At 40.8% G+C, this 22565-nt stretch overlaps 1 protein-coding gene across 2 annotated transcripts in view; it reads right to left on the bottom strand.

Annotated features, from left to right (window-relative positions):
- Positions 1–1015: 1015 nt before the first annotated feature.
- Positions 1016–22565, bottom strand: part of SEL1L (SEL1L adaptor subunit of SYVN1 ubiquitin ligase) — a 62933-nt gene continuing 41383 nt past the window's right edge. For both annotated transcript variants that reach the window (XM_055538824.1, XM_055538823.1), the window contains 10 exons: positions 21246–21314; positions 19777–19854; positions 18432–18494; positions 17042–17129; positions 16580–16728; positions 15557–15722; positions 13651–13725; positions 12529–12701; positions 8331–8459; positions 1016–5210 (listed from right to left, as the gene is read on the bottom strand). In XM_055538824.1, coding sequence (XP_055394799.1) covers positions 5001–5210; positions 8331–8459; positions 12529–12701; positions 13651–13725; positions 15557–15722; positions 16580–16728; positions 17042–17129; positions 18432–18494; positions 19777–19854; positions 21246–21314 — 1200 coding nt within the window. In that variant the 3' untranslated portion in view covers positions 1016–5000. The remainder of the gene's footprint in view (positions 5211–8330; positions 8460–12528; positions 12702–13650; positions 13726–15556; positions 15723–16579; positions 16729–17041; positions 17130–18431; positions 18495–19776; positions 19855–21245; positions 21315–22565) is intronic.

Below are 22565 nucleotides of genomic sequence, written 5' to 3' on the forward strand. Positions count from 1 at the left end.
AAGTGATTTGCAAAACATTCAAAAAGTGAAAAAATCCTTCCCCCCCCATAGTTTCTACTACAGAAACTATTTGTAACTTCTTACGTGCATATATTCATGTATACTTCATGACACAGTATAAACACATTTCAGGGTTAGTGTGGCCAATCAAAATTAGTGTCGTACAAGTAACAGGGAGAGGCTGTTTCTTACCAGGCTGCATCCAGTGAGGCCCCAGGACTCCTTTTACTGACTTGTCAGAAAGGGGTGAACTGGCAAACAGGCATCACACCCAATGCCAGGCGGAATGGACACACTACTGACCTTACAGCTGATGTGCAACTTCCTCACGACTCTGATTTCAGTTAGTCAAGGTCACCTTGGGTGGCTGACTTGTCTTCCCAGAAGTAAAATCTGAGGTGCGACTTCTCACCTGCCACAATCTGCATTGTCAGGACTTTTTAAAAGGATCTGCTGCTTCTAAGCTGAACAATTTCTTTTGAGTTGGCTGCGAGGACGTCAGGGCTGTGTCTGTAGCCCAGCTCTGACGTGCATCTCTGTACAGTGTTCACTACTGATTCAATACTGTTTTCTCCTTTGTTTCCCCTTTACTGAGCTCTTACTCATCCTATGTACATTTCACTGTGCTGCACGGTATGCAGCTCTGTAAAAACCTTCTGGGAAAAGGCAACGCCTACACATACTGTAGCTAAGTTTTAGTAAAATCAGGATTAAAGTGAATCATGCTTACTATCACAGGCCAACTCAGGTCCAAGAGCTCAGCGATTTAAACATGGAAACGCTTCTTGGCAAGTGCATATTCTCTGTACTCCGGAGGATAATACTCAACTTACAGAAATCTGAATTTCAATAGCTAAAAGTAAATTTAAGATGGATTCAAAGCGCCCCCGATGAATGTTTTTCCAGAAGCTTCTGAAAATCCAAAAGGTTCATTAAAAAACTGAATCATTCAGGTTTTTAAAAAAGTCTGTGTGGAGTGGTGCCTGGCCATGGTACATGATTAGCATACAGGATAACCAGAGGTGGAATCTTTATTTCACAAGTTTCAAGATACAGTACAAAACGAATCTGTACATCTCTCTATTAACAGGATTTGTTTACACAATTATATTACACTTCACCAGCCTTTATACTGAATTTAATTAAATACAAAATAAATGTACAAAAAGTCTACCATGGTGTTCTTTCCAATGTCAGTTTATGGTCTTTTAAAATGTCTCCTAAATATCAATAGTGGTTACACCTTGATCATATCAAATATTATGATTTTTTTTTAAATCAAAGAGAACAGTGTCATCTTATAATTCCAAACAGGAGAACTGGTGCTGTGAGATGGCTCTACATATAACCAAGACATCCTTCTTGTGCACACACAGGCTTTTCACTTGTGCAAATCATTTTTACATGGAATATTTTCAATCTTCTTGAAATACCAAGTGGAAGGAGAAATTTAGCTTCTTTTTACTACACATTTAAAAGTCACGTAGTGCCTCAGACAGTACAGTATTCAGAAAGTTTCTATTTTCACTTGTATCTGAGACCAATGACTGATGAAAAATACTTTGATGAAAATAGAAGTTCTTTTTGCTTTATTTCTTGCACAGTGGTAGTCATAATATTGTATAACATATAATTAAATTCACTTTTAAAACAAACAGTAGCTGTTATTGGGGTAAATGTAGCCCATGCTGCTCTTCTTGGTAAGGGGGGTGTTTAACAGCTGAAAAACTTTTGTTTTGAAATGTGCATGTGAAATGTTAATCCAAACCTCTGAAATAAGGTGTTTGCAGATGTAGCTAGACACTATAATACACATGCTACATACATGAAGACCTGTGGTCTTCATTTATAGGCTTGCATGCATACTTCCAAAACACTGGTTTGAAGAACATGAGGAGCAAAGAAAGGAGCGGGAAGAAAAAAAAAAGCTCATACAAAATTCTTGAGTTTCCTGGAGGCAACAGCAGGTCCTTAAATAAAGCAACAGATCATGGGCAGAAGTTTCTACAACTTCCCAGTGATACAGAGATACAATGGCTTAGCAGTAAAACTCTCACAAATTAACCGCATATGCAGAAGGGGAACACATCCTCAAGAGTATTAGGATTAATGATCCGCAAGTTAATCTCCTTTAAGTGCTAAATCATTTTGGAAGAAAAGAAACCTTCTGATTTTTCTGTGCCATTGAATAGAAACTAAAAACAAGGTAAGCCTTACCCAGAAAACAGAAACAAAAGCTCCAAGAACAAAAAGGAAAAAAATCAAACCAAAACAGAAAACCAGTAGCAAACCCCAAACACCAGTGCCACCTTCTTAGCAGAAAACAAAAAGCTAAAGAGTCTCCAGACTCTGGAACGGTTGGATAAACAACAGACCGAACGCACAAGAGAACGGAAGCTGAGCAAAGGCCCTACTGCCGCTGCCCCGGAGGCAGGAAGACAGCCTCTCACAGGGACGGGGAGAGCTGGGCTACCGAGGAGAGGTGAAGCCACACTCTACCTGCTAACTCTAAATCCTAACATTAAAACTCCTGAATCCTGGAGTTGGTTTAATGTCACTGACATTAACTAGCTTGAGTTACTGTCATTGTATTCAAATGGATGCCATTTGATTAGGTTACGTATTGAGCGTTATTTTAGGAGAAACCCCGTTCCTATTTGTTTAGGTATCAGGTCCCTTGTACAGGCCGAGGAAGGGAGCCAAGGATTTCGAGACAAGTCTTTGAATGAAGTCACAGGAACTAAGCTATTTTAGATTTACCATTCAAACTGCCAGTAGCAAATGAGCCTGCGTGAAACAGGAGGTGGACAGAGGCCAACAGAAAAAAGATCGATTTGGAAGATGAATAAAACGGACACGGGCAAGAGGTACGCCAACAGGAGGTCTGTCATCACCGGAGAACAAGACCGGCCTTTCCCGTCTGCCTCGGGGTAAGACCACTGTTGAAGAATTGTCTTTTTCCAAGTACTAAGAGGGAAGGAAAGATAAAGAGATAAGAATACTGCTAAAGGAGAAATTAGGTGGGTGACAGAAAAACATGGAAGTTATTTGTTAAACGTTTAAATAAACTGAAACAGTTTCTTTGAAACGGAGAGTGGCTGTGATCGTGGATCATACTTATTTTGAAGGGTGGGGAGAAGAGGCAGGGGTGAAGACATGAACATCCTGTACCAAATGCAAGCGAATCTCTCACATAAGAGAGCGAACAGAAGTCTCAGTTTTACATGAGCTGCCCAAAGCGACATTACATTTCTGAGGGTAAAATGTCCTACCTTTCAGATCTGCACTTACACATGGTTCTCGCTGTGACCACCTCTTCAGGTTTAGAAGCAACTATCCAGGAGGAAAGTTTGCTCACCAGATTTCTCATAATGCTCTACACACACACACACACACACACAAGCACACAACTTCACATTTAGAGCCCTCAGCTTCCTTACGGACTGATTAGACCTAGTTCTAATACAATCCCCACTTCAAAAACCAAAGTTTTACAAGTCTACAGGTAAGGAACTCTTCAAGTTTTCTGGCACATGAGGGGTTATGAAAAGAGTATAAAGGTTCATAGAAACAGACGGAGGTCAGCAAGCGCAGAAAGCCTGCTCAGACGCTAAACGGGCCTCAGATTGGATACAGGCTGGCGAACGCTGCCATCCAACCGTAAAAAGGAGTATGAGTTTGGCTGAAGTGTTTCATTTGTGTATGTGATGTTCTCAGTGGTCTCTGTGGGTGCTGTGGCGGCTTTTCTCCGTGCTCCTTAAGCAGACAGCTCTGAAGTGTAACAGCCTTGCTTTTCCTCCTGTTAACAGTGGGATGGTGATGAAACATGGTAGCTACGCAAGTGGTTGATTTTCTCCCATTACATCAAGCTGCAGAAATAAAAATCTATCTGAACAAGGAGGCTTTAGTAGCTTTCTTCAACCACTGATTTTAATGCATCTCTGACTCGCTAGAGTTTTAGTATTGTAATGGTAGTTTCTGTTTGCCATAGCCTGGCAAGGATATTTCACATTTAAAGAATTCAGGAGGGTGGTCTGTTCTTTTGCCGTAAGAAATGCAAAGTATTAATAAAATGAATCCTGGGAACAGAAGCGTTAACTTTTGGGAAAGTGTGTCTGTGATCCTGGTACCCCACCCGGAGTTCTTCAATATTGCTTTCTAATTCTCCCGTTCAGTCCAGCCTCTGGCTCCAGATAAAGGCTCTGCATACTTGTAACAAACAAGCAAATGACAGTGAGTGGGTGGGGCAAGTTCGTGTGTTAGCTCAAGGAGTCAGTTCACAAAGTCTTCTATATACTCCACTCCAAGGAAATGAAGTTCACATAAAACTCTTTAACAAGGCCTTTCAGTCTTTGAAGGAGAGAAGTATGGTATAAAGTATGACAATCAATCACCAATAATAAGAAACCGCCCAACCTTCCCTTTTAAAGGAACAAATATGCTGCATATGTATACTTGCACATGGACTGATCAAAGGTCCTTGGTTATCACAGTTCTGGAACACTTTGAGGACTTTTTTTTTTTACTTAAAAGGCAAGTTCTATTTTCAGACTTTCAAACATGTTAAGGTTAAATTTGCAACTAACTGGGTTTTCCTTTTTTCATTGATCAGTTCTAGTGTCAATGCATAAGACCTTCAAGACAGCTGACAGAACTTATGCACACTGAAAGAGTGACCGAAGGGACCCAAGAAAGACAGTTGGACACAGCGGACATGACCACTGTGAGCGTCTTGCAAATGTTTCCGGGGTAAAAAAAGGGGGGCAGGAGAAGCCACTGAGAGCTGTTATTCCGTACGGCACTGAAACGGACATTCAACTTAGTTTAGGTAAGAGTTACTTATCCCTGAAAATAAAGGCATCAGATTCCAAGCAGCTTTAGGAATTCAACGCTTCCTGTGCCTCTTCCAGGAGGTGGCGACCACTGATCCAAAGTCCTACATTGAATGCAAGCGTTCTCAGCAAACCCTCCTTGTCTGCCAGCGTCAGGGGCGCGGCGGGTCACTGCGGCGGCGGCTGCTCTGGGGGCCCCTCCCGCTGCGGTGGGGCGGGCCGTGGCCCCGGGGGCCTGGGCACAGCCACGCCCTGGTGCTGCCGCTGCCTGTAGGCGATCGCTGTTCCCAACAGCAACGCGATGAGGGTCATGAGGTAAAGGTCCCACTCGGGTCCCAAGAGCTGGTCCATATCAAGTTGGGTGAGTATGTCTCGAATCTTAGTGGAGAATAATATAAAAATCATTATGATCACTTAAACGTAAAGCTAGGAAAGTTACCTTACAAAGTAAGAGATAAATACAGAATTTATTGAAACAATTGGTTTTAGTAATATTTTGCAATGTCTTTTTTAGAAAAAAGATTTTACTATAAAAACTACCACATGACCCAGCAGTTCCACTGTTGGCTATTTATCTGAAAAAAACAAAAACACTTAATTCTGAAAGATACATGCACTCTGATGTTCACAGTAGCATAATTCATAATTGCCAAGATATGGAAGCAACCTAAGGGTCCATCAATTGGTGAATGAAGATGTGGTGCATATACACAATGGAATATTATTACTTAGCCATAAAAAGAATGACATTTTTCCATCTGTAGCAACATGGATGGTCTTGGAGGGCATTATGCTAAGTGAAATAAGTCAGAAAGACAAATACTGTATGATATCACTGATATGTGGTATCTGAAAAATTTACAAACTAGTGAATATAACAAAAAAGAAGCAGACTCAGATATAGAGACCAAAGTAGTGGTTACCAGCGGGGAGAAGGAGTGGAAGGGGCAATACAGAGGTCCGGGATGAAGAGACACAGACTGTTACGTACAACATAAGCTACGACATGGAGAACATAGCCACTAATGTCTAATAACCATACATGGAGTGCAATCTATAAAAATGATGAATCACTATATTGTATATGTAACTCTAGAGTACTGCACATCAACTGTACTTCAGTAAGAAAAAAACTAAAAATTAAACCCTGCCAGACTTTAACAAAGTAAACAATCTAATAAAATTAAGGACTAGACAAAACAATCAGTTCAACTGAAAAAATGAAAAGTACTTGGGTTTGATCTCTGGGGCAGAAAGATCCCCTGGAGAAGGGTACAGCATCCCACTCCAGTATTCCTGCCTGGAGAATTCCATGGACAGAGGAGCCTGGCGGCTACAGTCCATGGGGTCGCAAGGAGTCGGATAGGACTAAGTGACTAAACAACAACAAAGTATCTTACAGGACTCCTTCCCTAAGGTAACTTAACGTGCTAATTTCCAACCATTTTCACAGGAAATATCTGAAACAAACACTGGGGATGAGGACGGGGCTGGGGAAGCAGCGTCTGGGCACAACTATAACCTGTTTCCAGTGATGACTCACTCGCTACTAAAACGCTTTCTTCTAATGACGGCAGGGCTATTTTACTACCATTGCCCATTTATTGTAACTGAAGGTGTTAGTTCTGTATGTTTCATATGAATCATAGTTAGATTCACATTTAACAGCTGCACAAATAATGCTTTTTAGTTAGGATTTAACTGTAATTGACTGCTAAAACTGAACTTTAAAATTATGTTTTTTGTATATCATATTTTAATGTTGCTTAAGTTATTCCTGGTCTTTTCTGACTGCTACTTACCCACCAAGAAGAAAGGAAATATGGGGCATAATCCTTTATGTTTGAATAAAACTACATTTAAAAGGCCCCCATAATATACATTTGTAGGTATAGAATCTAATTTTTTCTGGAAAAAAATTATAAGAAACTAATAGTTTCCTGGGGTAGGACCTATAATAGGAGACTGTTTTTCTGTACTGTTTGACTTTCTTCTTTCGCAGGGAAGGTGGGAGAATATCCAGGTGGTAAGATTATGGGGCATCTGATTGTTTCCCTACACCTTATTCCTTATTTAGGAATAAGTTCCTAAAACACAACTTATTATGGAGTATTACACGACCAAATCCTAGACTGTGCTCAATACTGATAATTAGGTAAACATGGATAATAATGTAATACACATTTAATCAATAGTTTAGTTGAAATAGTCCTGAGAGAGTAAGAGCCGGTGGCCACACGGTTAGCTTTTCAGTGAAAGGAACAAAGGTCCTTTGAGTTACTGATAGCAGAGTGCACAGTGTACCCTGGGTCCTGCTACCAAACAATCCTACGTTGATTACGAGTGTATAAGCAGAGGACAGGACAGACGACAGCACCTTCAGCCCTCAGGAGCCCTATACGTGGAGAACCTTGGTGCATCGCTAGGGTTGCAAAACGAATTTCGTCTTCTGGATGCTGAAGCCCAAGGCCTCGATCTACATATGTTTACACCAAGTGAAGCCCCCTCTGGAATCTAACGGTCAAAGGGTGCGTCAACTCGTCCTGAAAGATGCCAAAAAAGGTTGACATCATCTCTTTCTGGCCTGGAGTGAATTAAAGTTAAATAGCCCTTCTTTCTGGATACCTTTTAGGACTTTCAGAGTTAAATGCTGCACCAGTGAATCTGTTATGAGGAATGACAGGTAATGTAAGCAAAAGAGACACCTGGAGAACCCTAGAGCACTGTGTTGGAAACTAAGCCGGTAGTTGTGAAGAGAATGGGTAACCCACCCACCTCCTAGCAAGGATCTACCATTGAGCATGTTTAAATAATTCTAGGTATTTTTAGAAAACTCTTCCTATGCTGTTTTTAACATGTTTCACTAGCAGAAGAATCTGAAGTACAATAGCCTGGGCAGGCTCTCAGGTTCTACTTCTTCCCATGCTTTAAACTGTCTTTTTAAGTGGTTGGTCTGAGTCACTGCTAGGCAGTCATCTGAGTAAACGCTTTTGAATTTAGTTACCTACTATTGCAAGTTGTCACGGGTTAGGCTCAGCTTTCCCTAACCAGAAAACACCCGCAGCACTGAAAACTGCACCAGCAGTGGGCGTACAGGCATGCGCAGTCATCAGTCGGGCCTGACTTTGCGACCCCATGGACTGTAGCCCGCCAGGCTCCTCTGTACATGGATGTCCCAGGCAAGAATTCTGGTGCGGGTTGCCACTTTCTATTCTAAGGGATCTTCCCGACCCAAGGTGTGAACCCGCGTCTCTTGCGTCTCCTGCATCGGCAGGCGGGTTCTTCACTGACACACCACTTGGAACCCCTGTCAGACGCCACCTGGCAACTGTAAATGCTCTGTGGCACCCTCATCCCTCACCCGATGAGGTCCCTCTATCCAGGAAGAAGGGAAAAGACCAGTCACTTACTCTCCTCTCCCCCAACTGAGCAAAACCAAACCTGTGGGTTGAGGTTATAGCATGTGTATTTTAATTAGGAGAGTCGTGGACCACTTACATTTGTTTCCCGTATGTACTGCAAGAAATAGACAACGCCCAACTTGCAGAGTGCTAAGAAGACTGGTACTTGAGCATCTGGGCTGGCTTCAGCTGCCATGTCATAAAAACGCTTTGCAAGGTGAATATCCTATAACAGAGGTAATAAGCCAAGATTCATTTCTTGTTAAAGTAAAAATAATTACTATTTACATGTTTGGAAAGTCTATTTTACCTTTCAAGTTTCATTTTAAAATTTCCCTTACCGAAAGAAAGAACTCAAGCTTTAATTAGGTAGAATTTCTTTTAATTATCTAACTGCTTACTTTTGAAGAATTTAATGGAAACAATCTGAAAGGCAGCCTGCGTGTCCCTGACCCAACATCCCCCTTGCTGGACACAGTCATACGTGATGTCTGTGCAGAACACTGCTAACCCGGAGACTTCCGGGGTGACCTATAGGCCTCAAGTTAATTTTTTCCTACTTAGAAACCAGTCAGCGTAAGGAATTTCTGGTTTCTGTCTGGAATAGAGATCTTTATACTGGGCTGCACATACTCAAAAAAGTTTTCTAAGGGGTGGTAGGGGTTTCTCAATCCTCTCTTTCCCTGTCTTAGATGTATTTCTGTAAAGGGGGAAGCAAATTATTACTAACTTTGGCCCAGATGAGGGTGCTCTGCCTTCAGATAAATGGTAGAATGGGATGGTGTGAGTTGCAAAAATCTTATTTAACAACCTCACTTCTATCATGCCCTGAGTATTGTCAAAGAATACTAAATTCGTAGGTAAGAATTCCATGACACAGTAAAGAAAGGCTAAACACTAAGACTGACTTTTTCTGCACATTTAAATAGAAGCAGTTACTTCCGGCTCTGCTCTGTACTTGTCCCCAGGCAAGTCATTAGTTAAAAAGAAGAGAGCTTCAAACAAAAGTGACAGGATGGTGAGTGTCTTTGATTTTTTTAAAAAAGTAACACATTTTACTTGCACTGTCATATTTTTCAAGATCACGCATCAAACTTTATGTGACCCATGGCCTCTGTGTGGATGATTTGACAGAGAAATTAAATCTTATCTATCAATCAAATCCTGAATTATTTATTCCAATTACCACCAATCCTCATCTTAATTTAATACTTAAATTTTTCTATCTATATTGGATGCTGGATTGGTTAGTTTTTAGAGTATGAATATGTCATTTATTTAAAAAACAGAAAACAAATAAGAAAAGGTGATCATAATGCTTTATTAAAACTAATGGAACTCCTTAAAAAATTAGGAATAAAACCACATGACCCAGCAATCCCACTCTTATACACACACCCTGAGGAAACCAAAATTGAAAAGACACTCGTACGCCAACGTTCACTGCAGCCCTGCTTACAACAGCAAGAACATGGAGGCAACCTAGACGCCATCGACAGATGAGTGGATAAAGAAGAAGTGGTACATGTACACAATGGAACATTACTCAGCCATAAAAAGGAACACGTTTGAGTCAGTTCTAATGGGGTGGATGAGCCTAGAGCCTATTCTACAGAGTGAAGCAAGTCAGAAAGAGAAGGATAAATACTGTATATACTAACGCATAGATATGGGATCTAGAAAGATGGTACTGAAGAATTTATTTGCAGGGCAGCAATGGAGAAACAGACATAGAGTACAGACTTATTGATAAGAGGAGAGGGGAGGAGAGGGTGAGATGTGTGAAGAGAGTAACATGGAAACTTACATTACTATATGTAAGATAGATAGCCAATGGGAATTTGTTGTATGTCTCAGGGAACTCAAACAGGGGCTCTGTACCAACCTATGGGGTGGGATGGGAAGGGGGATGAGAGGGAGGTTCAGGAGGGAGGGGGCATATGTGTACCTATGGCTGATTCATGTTGAGGTTTAACAGAAAACAACAAAATTCTTGTAAAGCAATTATCCTTCAATTAAAAATAAATAAATTTAAAAAAATTATGGATACCAGCAGTCTCTCCCCTAACTCTAATCAAAGGAATACTATGCATTTCATTAGTCTTTATTCGTAATAATTTGCATAAGCCTTGTGTAACATTACAAATTAAATTTGTATAACATTACAAATTATGACACGAAAAGCACTGATTTTCTTGTTGTACAGCTTATTATACAGATTTTTAAAAAAATTACGAGTTTCATCACTTTAATTCTGATTGTCTTTGCAAATTATTACTAAATGTGTAAAAACCACAATTTACGTGTGATCTTTTTAGGCATCAAACCCATTAATTTAATTTGAATTAACAAAGTCAGGCCTTCTGATAGAAACCGAGTCGGATTTGGCCGACTGGTTTGACAGGGCAAGGAGGCTTCAACAGCTGTGCTATTCAGCAGACTGTCCATGAACTGAACGCACAGCCTGCAGCTCCGGATTCTTGATAAAACTATAGTCAACATCTAATGTTTATATAAATGTATCAAAACTTATACATTGGAAATAAAATACTCAAATTCAATAAAATAAGCACTTTGACAAAAAAGCAGTGCATTAACAAAGTGAAATGAACCACCTTCTTTTAAGCACAAAAGGTCTCTAGGAGACTGAATGAGTAAGGAGTATCATTAGCTCCTTATCAGCCCTGGGAAAGCCTTTCAGATGTGACTCCCAGAAACTGAGAAAGCGTGAGTCCAGTGGCCAGGGAACACCTCTTTTAGCAAGTCTCTAGTTTCTAATTTGTTGTTTTCAACAGAACTGAAGGGGGGACCTACCCAAGTTATCCAGTGATGGATCATTAGAAATAACTTCGATGACAGATTAATCTGATTTTTGGCATATGTTACAGACTAAATGTTTGCATTATCCCAATATTTGTATGTGAAACTCTATGCCCTAAGGTATGAAGAAGTGAGGGCTTTGAGAGGTTATCGGGGTTGGGTGAGGTCCTAAGAGGACAGCACTCATGAACGGAATTAACGTCCTCATCAGAATCCTCAAGGAGCTTGCTGCTTCGTTCTCCCTCTTTCCTCATGAGAGGCCACAGAGAGGAGAGGGCCTTCACCAGACACCAAACCTGCAGGCACCCTGGCCTTCAACTTTGCAGCCTCCAGAAATGGGAGAATAAACATCTGCTGCTTAAGCCACTGCTCTGTGGCACTGTTCCAGAGCCCACACTGACCCAGACAGCACAGCACTCTAAAGCCATTTAAAGAGCCAATAACCTTGCTATAGAATTCTTCCCATTCCCATGTACTTACTTATGTGAACGAGGTTCCACTCATATATTTATAAAATGGAAAATAGAATGCTAAATCTATTCCACAATACTTAGAATAATTTTTTAAAATGCTCTATTCATCTCAAAGATGCATTCTAAATATTAGAGAAAGTAAAATTTTATAAAATCATGAGTTTGATGAGATCAACAGTATATTCGTAATTGACTATGATAATAATATCCCAGTAATTTTTCTTAACACAGCCTACAATCACAGGAAATCAAACTCAGATTTACATACTTTTTGTTTCAGATAAGCATGACAGAGTGATCAGTATATTACACTGATATATAATTTTTAGGAATAATGGGCTAAAATATAAATTCAGGGAGAAAAGTAAAAGATACAACTTTTATTAACAAATTTGCCATGCTTTTTAAAAAAAAGTTAATAATGAAGGTATCAAATTATTTTGGGATTTAAAGTAATTTAGTCATTCCATTTATAAAAATTTTAGTGTTTAAAATAGCTAGAACTTAGACTCTTTGAAACTTAGGAGAAATTTTAAATGTCAAATTAAAAATGTGTAAGAGGTTATGTTTTTCAGTTATTTTAACACAGGCAGAAACCTGCATGACCACAGGTCTAAAGGACATTAGACTTCAGTAGGAAGTGGTGAAGGAGTGAGAATAAGTTCAGCAGTAGCAAACATTTTAATTCATTTCAAAATAATTTAGAAATGACAGAATTTGGCTGTTGATGGACAGTTTCTCAAACAGGAGTTAACAGCAGAGGCAGCGATGGTTTTCCACTTTTATGCATCTACCCTAAATACAACTGTGCAGCTATCATTACACATGTATGCTTGAGGGTGAGAGAGGTGCAGGGCCCTCTTTCGAAATACTACAAGACTGGCTTCTAACTTAGCACCTAAAACGTGAGCACACTCCAAAGGAAGCCTATTTCCTATAAAAACGAAGATGCTTTCCCCCAAATCAAAATGGCAGCATGCACACATGTGAAGTCACGCCCACCTGTTTAATGCCCAGTCCTTTCTCATGCATGTAGCCCAGGTTAAACATGGCCTGTGCGCTGTGCTGCTGCTCAGACGCGAGGCGGTAGTGGATAAACGCGGTCTCGTAATCCACATCCGTGCCGAAGCCATAGAAGTGGTAGTCTCCAAGCTTGATTCTAGCCACAGTATAGCCTGAAATAGCGGTTAAATGTAAAACTGCCAATCAGAAACTGTGTTTAAAGCAGATGAAACTCTTATTTCTCCTCCTGCTAACACGCTTCCATAAAATAGAATGTTAATTTGTAACACACAGCGTGCACGTGCATGCTCAGTCATGTCCAGCTCTTTGCGACCCCATGGACTGTAACCTGCCAGCCTCCTCAGTCCATGGCATTTTCCAGGCAAGAATACTGGAGCGGGTTGCCAGTTCCTGCTCCAGGGGATCTTCCCGACCCAAGGACAGAACGCGAGTCTCCTGAATTGGCAGGTGGGTTCTTTCTCACTAGCGCCACCTGGGAAGTCCATCTTATAACACACAAACTTTATAGCAATTTCTTCAGCCAAGCTACAAATTCAGTAAAAAATTTTAATCAGAAGAGTTGCACTTCTGAAGAAGGCTTTTTAATAGTCAGGGAGAGGCAAAACAAAGTGGGTGTAATCTCTATTTCACTAACAATACTCTTCAAATGATCATTGTATTCTATTGTGTCATCTAACATTTTATATCGTTCAACTGGAGCACGAGATGGGCAGATAACGTTGGGAGTAGTATTCATGAGAAAGAAATAGTCAAAAAAGAGTGGGGAAAGGCTGAAATCTTACGTTTTACACCTATATTCTATTACACATTTTATTCAATTGTCATTTTACACAACACACTAGACTCAAACTAAAAATCAGAGTAAAGCACAGAATGATATAAATGTCCAGTACAAAGATCCTGCACTTCAATTTAAAAACCCTGGGATTAGAACTCATTCTAAGAATGAATACCAATCGGGCAAACAAGTTAAGCAACAGTATCTCTGTTTAAAGTCATGAATGATATGATCTAATCCTTATTATGGAAGAGAAAAACAAAGATACAATAAAGAAAGGCCCCCAGGTTAAACTCTTATTCTAGAACTAATCAACCACTCACCTTGTGAGGCGGCCCGGTTCCAGTGAAGCAAAGCTCTGGGGTAAGTTTCATTCTCACCTACGATGGTCGCTTCTCCTGCAAGGAAAATGAAACACAAACCAGGCGTTTAAGGAAAGGCACTAGAGTTTTAGGCTTCATCTGCAAACCAGGGTAGATACGTGCAGCATAATTTAAATAAGAAATGGGATATAAAATATTAAATGAAAAAATTATTGAAATTAAACAAGTATTGGAATAAAATACTGAGTTCAAATGAACCATTGCATTCAGGACAATACTACTTCCTGAGGCACGTTTTGACCACAGAATTAATAACGAGACTAATTACTGAACCACTCAGTTCAGTCGCTTAGTCGTGTGTGACTCTTTGCGACCCCGTGGACTGCAGCACGCCAGGCTTCCCTATCTATCACCAGCTCCTGGAGTTTACTCAAACTCATGTCCATGGAGTCGGTGATGCTATCCAACCATCTCATCCTCTGTCGTCCCCTTCTCCTGCCTTCAACCCTTCCCAGCATCAGGGTCTTTTCAAATGAGTCAGTTCTTTGCATCAGGTGGCCAAAGTATTGGAGTTTCAGCTTCAACATCAGTCATTCCAATGAACATTCAAGACTGAATTCCTTTGGGATTGACTGGTTTGATCTCCTTGCAGTCCAAGGGACTCTCAAGAGTCTTCTCCAACACCACAGTTCAAAAGCATCAATTCTTCGGTGCCCAGCTTTTTTTACAGTCCAACTCTCACATCCATATGTGACTACTGGAAAAACCATAGCTTTGACTAGATGGACCTTTGTCGGCAAAGTAATGTCTCTGCTTTTTAATATGCTGTCTAGGGCTGCCATCTATTGGGTCACACAGAGTCGGACACGACTGAAGCGACTTAGCAGCAGCAGTAGCAGCTAGGTTGGTCATAGCTTTTCTTTCAAAGAGCACGCCTCTTTTAATTTCATGACCGCAGTCACCATCTGCAGTGATTTTAGAGTCCAAAAAAATAAAGTCTGTCATGGTTTCCACTGTTTCCCCAGCTATTTGCCATGAAGTGATGGGACCAGATGCCATGATCTTAGTTTTCTGAATGTTGAGCCAGGTTTTTCAGTTTCATCAAGAGGCTCTTGAGTTCTTCGCTTTCTGCCATAAGGGTGGTGTCTTCTGCATATCTGAGGTTACTGATGTTTCTCCCTGCAATCTTGATTCCAGCTTGTGCTTCATCCAGTCTGACATTTCACACTGAAACACTAGGAATCTATATGCCACTAGAAAAACAATATTTTTGTATTTGCTGTAGTTTGAAAAATGTATTTAACTGAAAGCAGTTAATTTTATGATCAATGTCAGACCTATTTCTAGTGTCAACTCCATAAAACTCACTTTGATGGCTAACAGAGATCTGAGGTAAAATAACTTGAGCCTGTAGGCTGTTCAGTTCAATAAAGAAATATCTTTGTGGCTTTTCTGTTTAAACAAGTTAACTTGATGTCTTAAATTGATGCTTTTGAACTGTGATGTTGGAGAAGATGCTTGAGAGTCCCTTGGACTGCAAGGAGATTCAACCAGTCCATCCTAAAGGAGATCAGTCCTGGGTGTTCATTGGAAGGACCGATGCTGAAGCTGAAACTCCAATACTTTGGCCACCTCATGCAAAGAACTGATTCATTGGAAAAGATCCTGACGCTGGTAAAGATTAAGGTGGGAGGAGAAGGGGACGACGGAGGATGAGATGGTTGGATGGCATCACCGACTCAATGGGCATGAGTTTGAGTAAACTCCGGGAGTTGGTGATGGACAGGGAGGCCTGGCGTGCTGCAGTCCATGGGGTCGCAGACAGTCGGACACAACTGAGTGACTGAACTGAACCTGACAGGCACCCTGTGTTCCAACACCCAGGCAGGACGGGAGTGGGCCTTACTCTGGTCGAGGATGAAGGCTGCGTTGCTCTGCGCCACTTCGTAGCCCTGCTCGGCCAGCAGGAGGTACTGGATCACAGCAGCGTTGTAGTCCCCGTCCTTGTAGCTGTTGTAAGCAGTCATCAGCCGCTCAGACCACCGGCCCCGTTCACATACATTCTTAAACAACTGTGAGAACAGGAAAAAAGAGAGGTGTGTCAGAAATCATTTTTTGCACGTTGGCTACAAGCAATTGTTAAGCTTGCTGTCTGAATCTCTGGCAGTTTTATTAAAAAAAAAAATATATATATATATATATAAAAATCTGGGATACTAATTTGAACAGTAACTCACTCACTCCTCCTGTGAGGGGCCACCCTCTTATGCCGTAAGTTCCAGTAACAGCTCCACTTGATGAGGAAGGAAACGCAGGCATAGAGAGGTTTAGAAACTGTGTGTGTGCATGCTCAGTCCTGTCCACCTCTTTTCGACCCCGGGGACAGTAGCCCGCCAGGCTCCTCTGTCCATGGGATTCTCCAGGCAAGAATGCTGGAGTGAGTTGATCCCACTTCTCCAGGGGATCCTTCTCCAGGGGATCTTCCCAACCCAGGGATTGGACTCACGTCTCTTGCATTGGCAGGTGGGTTCTTTACCACTGTGTCACCTGGGAAGCCCTTAGAAACTGTGCTAAGCGTTTAACAATGTTCCTCTGAAGTGCCAATCATGAGAAAGCTAAAGAGGAAAGGCTCCAGCTGGGAGATATCAGCATTCCCCCTGCAACATTCATTTAACATACACTTTTTGATGCTATGTCTCAGATACTGTCTGAGGTGCCAGAGAGACTGCAGACAATAATATCCGCTCTTATAAAGGCTGATTCCAGGGGGACAGACAAACTGAATCAGTAAGTGCGACAGTCAGAGCCTTCCCTCAGCATCTCAGTGCCAGTTGGCTGAATCTGCCTCTACTCTAGAAGAAACCATACAAAGAGAACCAGAATCAGAACTGCAGACTCTCCTCCCGGGCGAGCGCAGAAGAGCCCTCACCTCCACCGCAGTGTGACACGATCGCATGACACCGGTGCCGCTGGCGTGCATCTGAGCCAGGTTGTAGAAAGCCAAGATATGGCCTCCCTGCGAAGCTAGGTTAAAGTACTTCAAGGCTTGTTTGTAATCCCTCTTGACTCCAATGCCGTCTGTAAGGAAAATCACATGAGAGGTCAGGAACAGTGTTAACTGTGGTTTAGCTAAAGCATCAGAGAAGCCTTACCTAGGAATAAAACTAAATGAAACTCAGAATTCTTACTCCAGAATGATGTGAATCTTATTAACATAGATTTGCACATTAACACAGATTAATACATTCTACAGGGCAATACAAGATGTGCACAAATTATTGACTTGGGAGGACATTAATCAGATAGAAACTCAATAGCTCTCACTTCCACATCACAGTGACATCTAGAGGAAAACAGGGAATTTAGATTTGGAGTATCCATCATTACTTACTATAGTACATGGAGCCAAGCTGCAGCTGCCCATCCACCCAGCCTTGTTCAGCAGCTTTCTGGAAATACTTCAGTGCCAAATCATAATTCTGGAGAAAAAGAGGTCACATGATCACACGATGAGAAGGCTTGAAAGGCTGACATATTCCGAAGTCAGGAGATTCATTCATAAAAAGAATTCACAAAGCACACAATATTCCTGAAGTCATTAAAAGACCTTCTTTTTAATAATACACAGATGGTAATGTTTTTTAAGTCATGGTAGATTAACATTTAAGACCGTGCAGAAAAACAAATACATTATTTTGTGAAACAACTTGTATGTCTGCTCTCAGAAAACATAAAACAACACTACTAAAACAGCAGACCAAAAATTAAGAAACGGTCACAGCTTTTCTATTAATCAACAAACCCTTTTAAACCTCAATTTTTAAACATTAAATAAGAAAAATTATTCTCTCCTTATTAGTTCCTTCCCTGAACAGCTTATCAAACATTATTATCATATTTCAAATATACATATCCCCAGAGAAAAATGAAACAAATGACACTCCTGGATTCTACTATCCTAAAATGACTAGAAGGAAACCAGAATGAGACCACAGCCCTGTCTTTCATGCTAGGGAATATCTACAGACTAGAATTCTCTACCGAGCTCTTAGTTTGGGCCCAAATTAAAAGAATACATGGCTTGGGAGATTGAACAGAGGTGGGGATGGTGATGAGGATCCAGGGCCTCCGGTGTGAGTAAGAAGTGCAGAGGAGCGAGGCGCAGTGACCCCGGAAAACCCGGATGGCCCGGAGGAGGAGAGTCCAGGGAAGCAGAACCAGCGCTGGGTGGGCCGACACGGAGGTCACTGCTGGGCCATGCAGCGCAGTGACAGGAGGTGGGAGCCTGACCGCTGAGAGCTGAGGAGGGAACGGCAGCAGCTCACGGAGTTCCTTCTCTGGGGAAACCTGGACTGAAGGAAAGGGCTGGAAAGGAGAGAGGTGGCAGCTACAAGGGCAAGGGGTAGCACAGAGAGCTTTCCTCACTCTACATGACAGGACTTGAGAATTTTCTTAGGCCTGAGTGAAGACGCGGCCTGGAGATACTGAAGCCTGAGAGAGATGGGAGAGTAAGTGAGGCAAAGAGCAGAGATGGAAACATGAGAAACAGTTTCACACCCTGAGAAGGCGCCAGAGACACAGCCATGCCAAGAAGCAGCTGCTACGGTGGGACGGGGTGAGGGGTGGCAGGGAACCAAACCTAAGAGAGAATGGCCCAGCTTGAGCTCTGGTTACAAATGGAACGGCCTCACCTGGGCTGACTGGGAGCTAATTAAGGAACACTTCCCTACGTCACCAGCTGACTGCTTGTTGAAGTCAGAACGTTAGGACTGAAAACTTACAACTTGAACTCCTCTCCCGTAGAGGTAAGCCATTCCAAGCCCACTCTGTCCAACCGGGTTGCCCTGACAACAAGACCAAAATGAAAGGATTCATTAAAAAAAATAGGCAAGAAAAAGTGACTGCAAGAGAAATAATTTATAAGCATATTCAAAACATGTCTTAGTAAGTTTTTCAATTCAAAACAGAATTTCCTCCTTCCCATCAGACTACACAGGATACTGAGTTTTGGAGACCTAACATTCAATATTTGCTGAAAAACAGTAAAAAGTAAATTCACTTAGAATTAAATTTTGGTGACTTACCTTATGAATATCTGGCTCACAAATCTGTGATATGAAACATGACTGATATGTTTAATCTTTCCAAAATTAAAAGTAGGTCACTTTTTTTGGGGGGTGGTGGTTTTCCACTGGTAGCCTCCCACCCCAACAAAGAAGATGCTGCCACAGGGCAGAATCAACACATTGAGATCAGTGGCAAGGGTATGCTTAAGGTTGTTGGACTGTTGTGGAACAAAGACAATCACTGCTTTGAGACCTTAAAGAGAAAAATCTAGTATCCACCTAAAACTCAGGAGAGAAGCACCTTTAAAAAAAGTGTCACCGTGCCTCTTCAGGAAAAACTTAACTGTCGTCGTTGTTTGGGACAGCAAGTACTAGTCGTACTAGTCCACTTAGTAGTAGTAGTACCAGCTGGTAACGTGTACTAGTTGACAGAGAGGTAAGCGCATACGCTGGCGTCAGAGGGTCTTAAATACTCAAGAGGCAGCTTTCTTGGGGCCAAAGAAAGTCTAACTTGTGTGTTATAATGATCAAAACTAGTCAGTGAAGCTTTAAACCTCAAATTGCAATACAAACAGGGTAAATTATATAACTCCCATTCTATTACTAATTATATAAATTATATATTATATATATAATATATATTAATATATTAAATTATATATATAAATTTATTATATATAATATATATTATATATAATGTAATATATAATTATATATATAAAACATTATATATATAATTATATAAAATTATATATATTATAAATTATATAACTCCCATTCTATTCCTGGCCAGGAAACTTCTCAGTAAAACTGAAACAGACTTAATATTCAATGATCTGGTCCCTAATATACACATACATGCATGCATGCACACACACACATATATGTATATAGCTTTTTATTGAGAAGGTTTCTTCCTAATCCATTCATCCAAATGAATCAAAAGCACTTCCAATAATTTATAGAATAAGTTGATTATGATGAATTCCTTTAAAAACTTCTCTCTTAAAACAACAGGAATATGGCACACGTTTCAATACACTGAGTCAAGAAGGCTTACCATGTCAGCAGCCTTTTTAAAGTAGTGAAGAGCCGTCTCATTACTCTGAGGTACAATATCGCTTCCTTCTGAGTACATCTGGAAAACAGACAGACCCCAATTTCAGTATGAGCTGTAACCTTCTCAGCAATTACATTTTTCCCTACCTCATCTCATGGTTTCATGAAATCTTTCAACAAAGTGTTATAGTTTCCCACAGGATATTTTAGAATTAAAAGCAAAATCTTAAAGGTAGATATTTTTAATATATTCTTGGTCATGCCAAATTTACGACTATCTATAAATACGACTACATAAAATCAGTTCACTAATCAATCTCAGGAGAAGTAATCTTAAACCCCAAGATAAATCTTTCTTCTCACGCTGACCGAGGGCAGTCAAATGGTCAATCAATTGTTAGGAATAAGTGATTACATGAGAAAAAGGAGAGCTGAGAGCAATGTTGTCCACTGCTTTCCCCATAATAAGATGCAAGGACGGTCTTAAACTCAGGAAAAAAGGTAACTCAAAAAGTTATTTTAAAAGGTTCCAAGCACTGAATGATTACAGAGTACCAGGTATGAGACCTGATAAAAGGGCCAAGAGAAAGGGAGACTGACCACTAGTACTGTTTTTATCCATGTGTATATTGGGGAAATAAGGAAAGGAAATATTTTTTTGAGATAGGGGAAATCAGAAATTCAGAGCAAGAATCTAGAGGGCTGAAAAGAAAAGTTCTTAAACGCTAACAAAAATAGACGGGTGATACAAATTTCTACACTGCAATAGTCAGAATGTGTAAATGTAAAGTTCTCAGGCCCCAAATGACTGGTTGTGATCGTGTGGCAAATACTGATGAGATCTTTCTCTTTATAAAGGCTTCTGAGACATATTCTAGCTGAGCTTCCTAACCCTAGGACTTGGCCAAAGGTGAAAATACCCATTGGTTTACACTGTGTTAGTGTTCAAAATAATGAAAAAGGAAGTGGTGAGAACATGTCGTGATATATAGAATCTGTTCATTAATCTCTAGACTTAAATGCTTCCTTGGCTGAAAAAAGAATAGCACTGAGAAGTGGGTGACGGCTATCATATTTAAGACATTAAATAAGGTCTGCAGATAAATTTCAACACACTCTAATCGTCTTGATTCAACATGGAAGTAAACAGGCAATTATGACAGACTTAGCAAAAAACAGCACAACATAAAGAATAAATCCCTTATTACTGCATATCATACACCAAAAGTAGGGCTGCAGACAGTGACAGTTAGTTTCAGTGGAGAATTAACATACTGATAAACAAATGCTAAGTTCCGTCTAAGTTACCTAAGAAAATGTCTCAGGGTAGCACTTTAAAATATAATATGCTTGTATTGGAAATTTTATTTCCAGCTTATTTTTGTTAAATTGCAGATGATGAATACCATATGTGCTTACTAGGTGAATACCTCTTGCTATCAAAGAAAACGTTCACAGGATGTACAGTACCTTTCCCAAGAAGGCCATGGCATGGGAATTGCCAGCATTTGCTGCTAAGTTGAAGTAGTCAAATGCTCTCTGTGAGAAGGAATTTATGAAAAGAATCAGTTATTAACAGAATCTGCCCTTGGCTTTTAACCAAAATAATTACTTCAGAAACATTAAAAAAAAAAAAAAAAATCTTGTTACAGCGAAGCATACAAGTTGAAGTAAATGGCAAGGCAACATTTGCTGGTTGCCATAGGCGCCCCCCAGTCCCTCTGGCAGCCAATCCAGCCCCTAGTCCTGTTTCCTTCACCGCCGAGCACACCTGGAGCGCATCTACGACCCTCCTTCCCCATGGCTCCAGTGGAAGCGGCGTTCTTTCCTGGCGGAACTTCTGCAAAGCACCCATCCCTGATCTTTCTGCTTTCATTGTTGGGGTCACCCAAAGCGACTGCTCTTAAGTCTCAACAGGCTGGACCTTGCAGCTCCTTGAAGCGCTGTAAGGAATAGATCAGACCCTTTATCTCAGCACTGTTGCACCTTTTGCTCACTGCACTCCGGGTACACCAACGCCACGTTCCTTCCTGCCTGAGGACCTAGACACATCTGTTCTTTTTGGCCTGGGATGACCTTACCGCCAAGGTTCAACTTAAATGTCAACCACATTTCTTCAGAGACAAGTGCTACTTTCCAGTCAGGAACCTACCAACGGACACTTTAAGTCTCCTTTGTAACACTAATCATAATTTACTACACATTTGTTGGTGTGATTGTTTAAAAAAATAACTAATGCTTCTGTTAAACTTGAAGCTCTGCAAAGGTAAGAACCAAAGGTAAGGTCCAGCACTGTATCCTGAATGCCTCGGGGTGAATGGGACAGGTGGTACTACTCAATGCTGGTTGAGTTCACACAATTATGTATTGGGAATGCCTTCTCTTCTGTGAAAATTTATCCCTGTGTAACTGCTTCCCAGGTAGGTAGCATACAGCACCAAGAATATCCAAAAACTTGCTGTATAAAGGAAAGCAGAAAATTCTTAACCAGATGTCTGTTCTCTCACCTGACATTTTTACTCACCAGTTCATTTGGTGTGTTCATTGGCCTAACAACATGAAATTTTAATGACCGAGAGACACTGAAAGTTGTTAAAATGCTGGCTGAATAGTAATTTTTAAAAAGCATCAATATTTGGTATAGTTTCAGTGATAAATGCATTTTGTTATGCTCTAATTCTTAAAGTTGATGCAATATGGTGTATAAAATAACCTTAATCAGAACATTTAACTGGCATTGCAGAAAAACAGGGTTTCTTTCGTAAGCATCGCCAGGTGCAGGCAATGAGG

This window comes from Bubalus kerabau, chromosome 10, assembly GCF_029407905.1.
Source record: "Bubalus kerabau isolate K-KA32 ecotype Philippines breed swamp buffalo chromosome 10, PCC_UOA_SB_1v2, whole genome shotgun sequence".
Taxonomy (NCBI): Eukaryota; Metazoa; Chordata; class Mammalia; order Artiodactyla; family Bovidae; genus Bubalus; species Bubalus kerabau.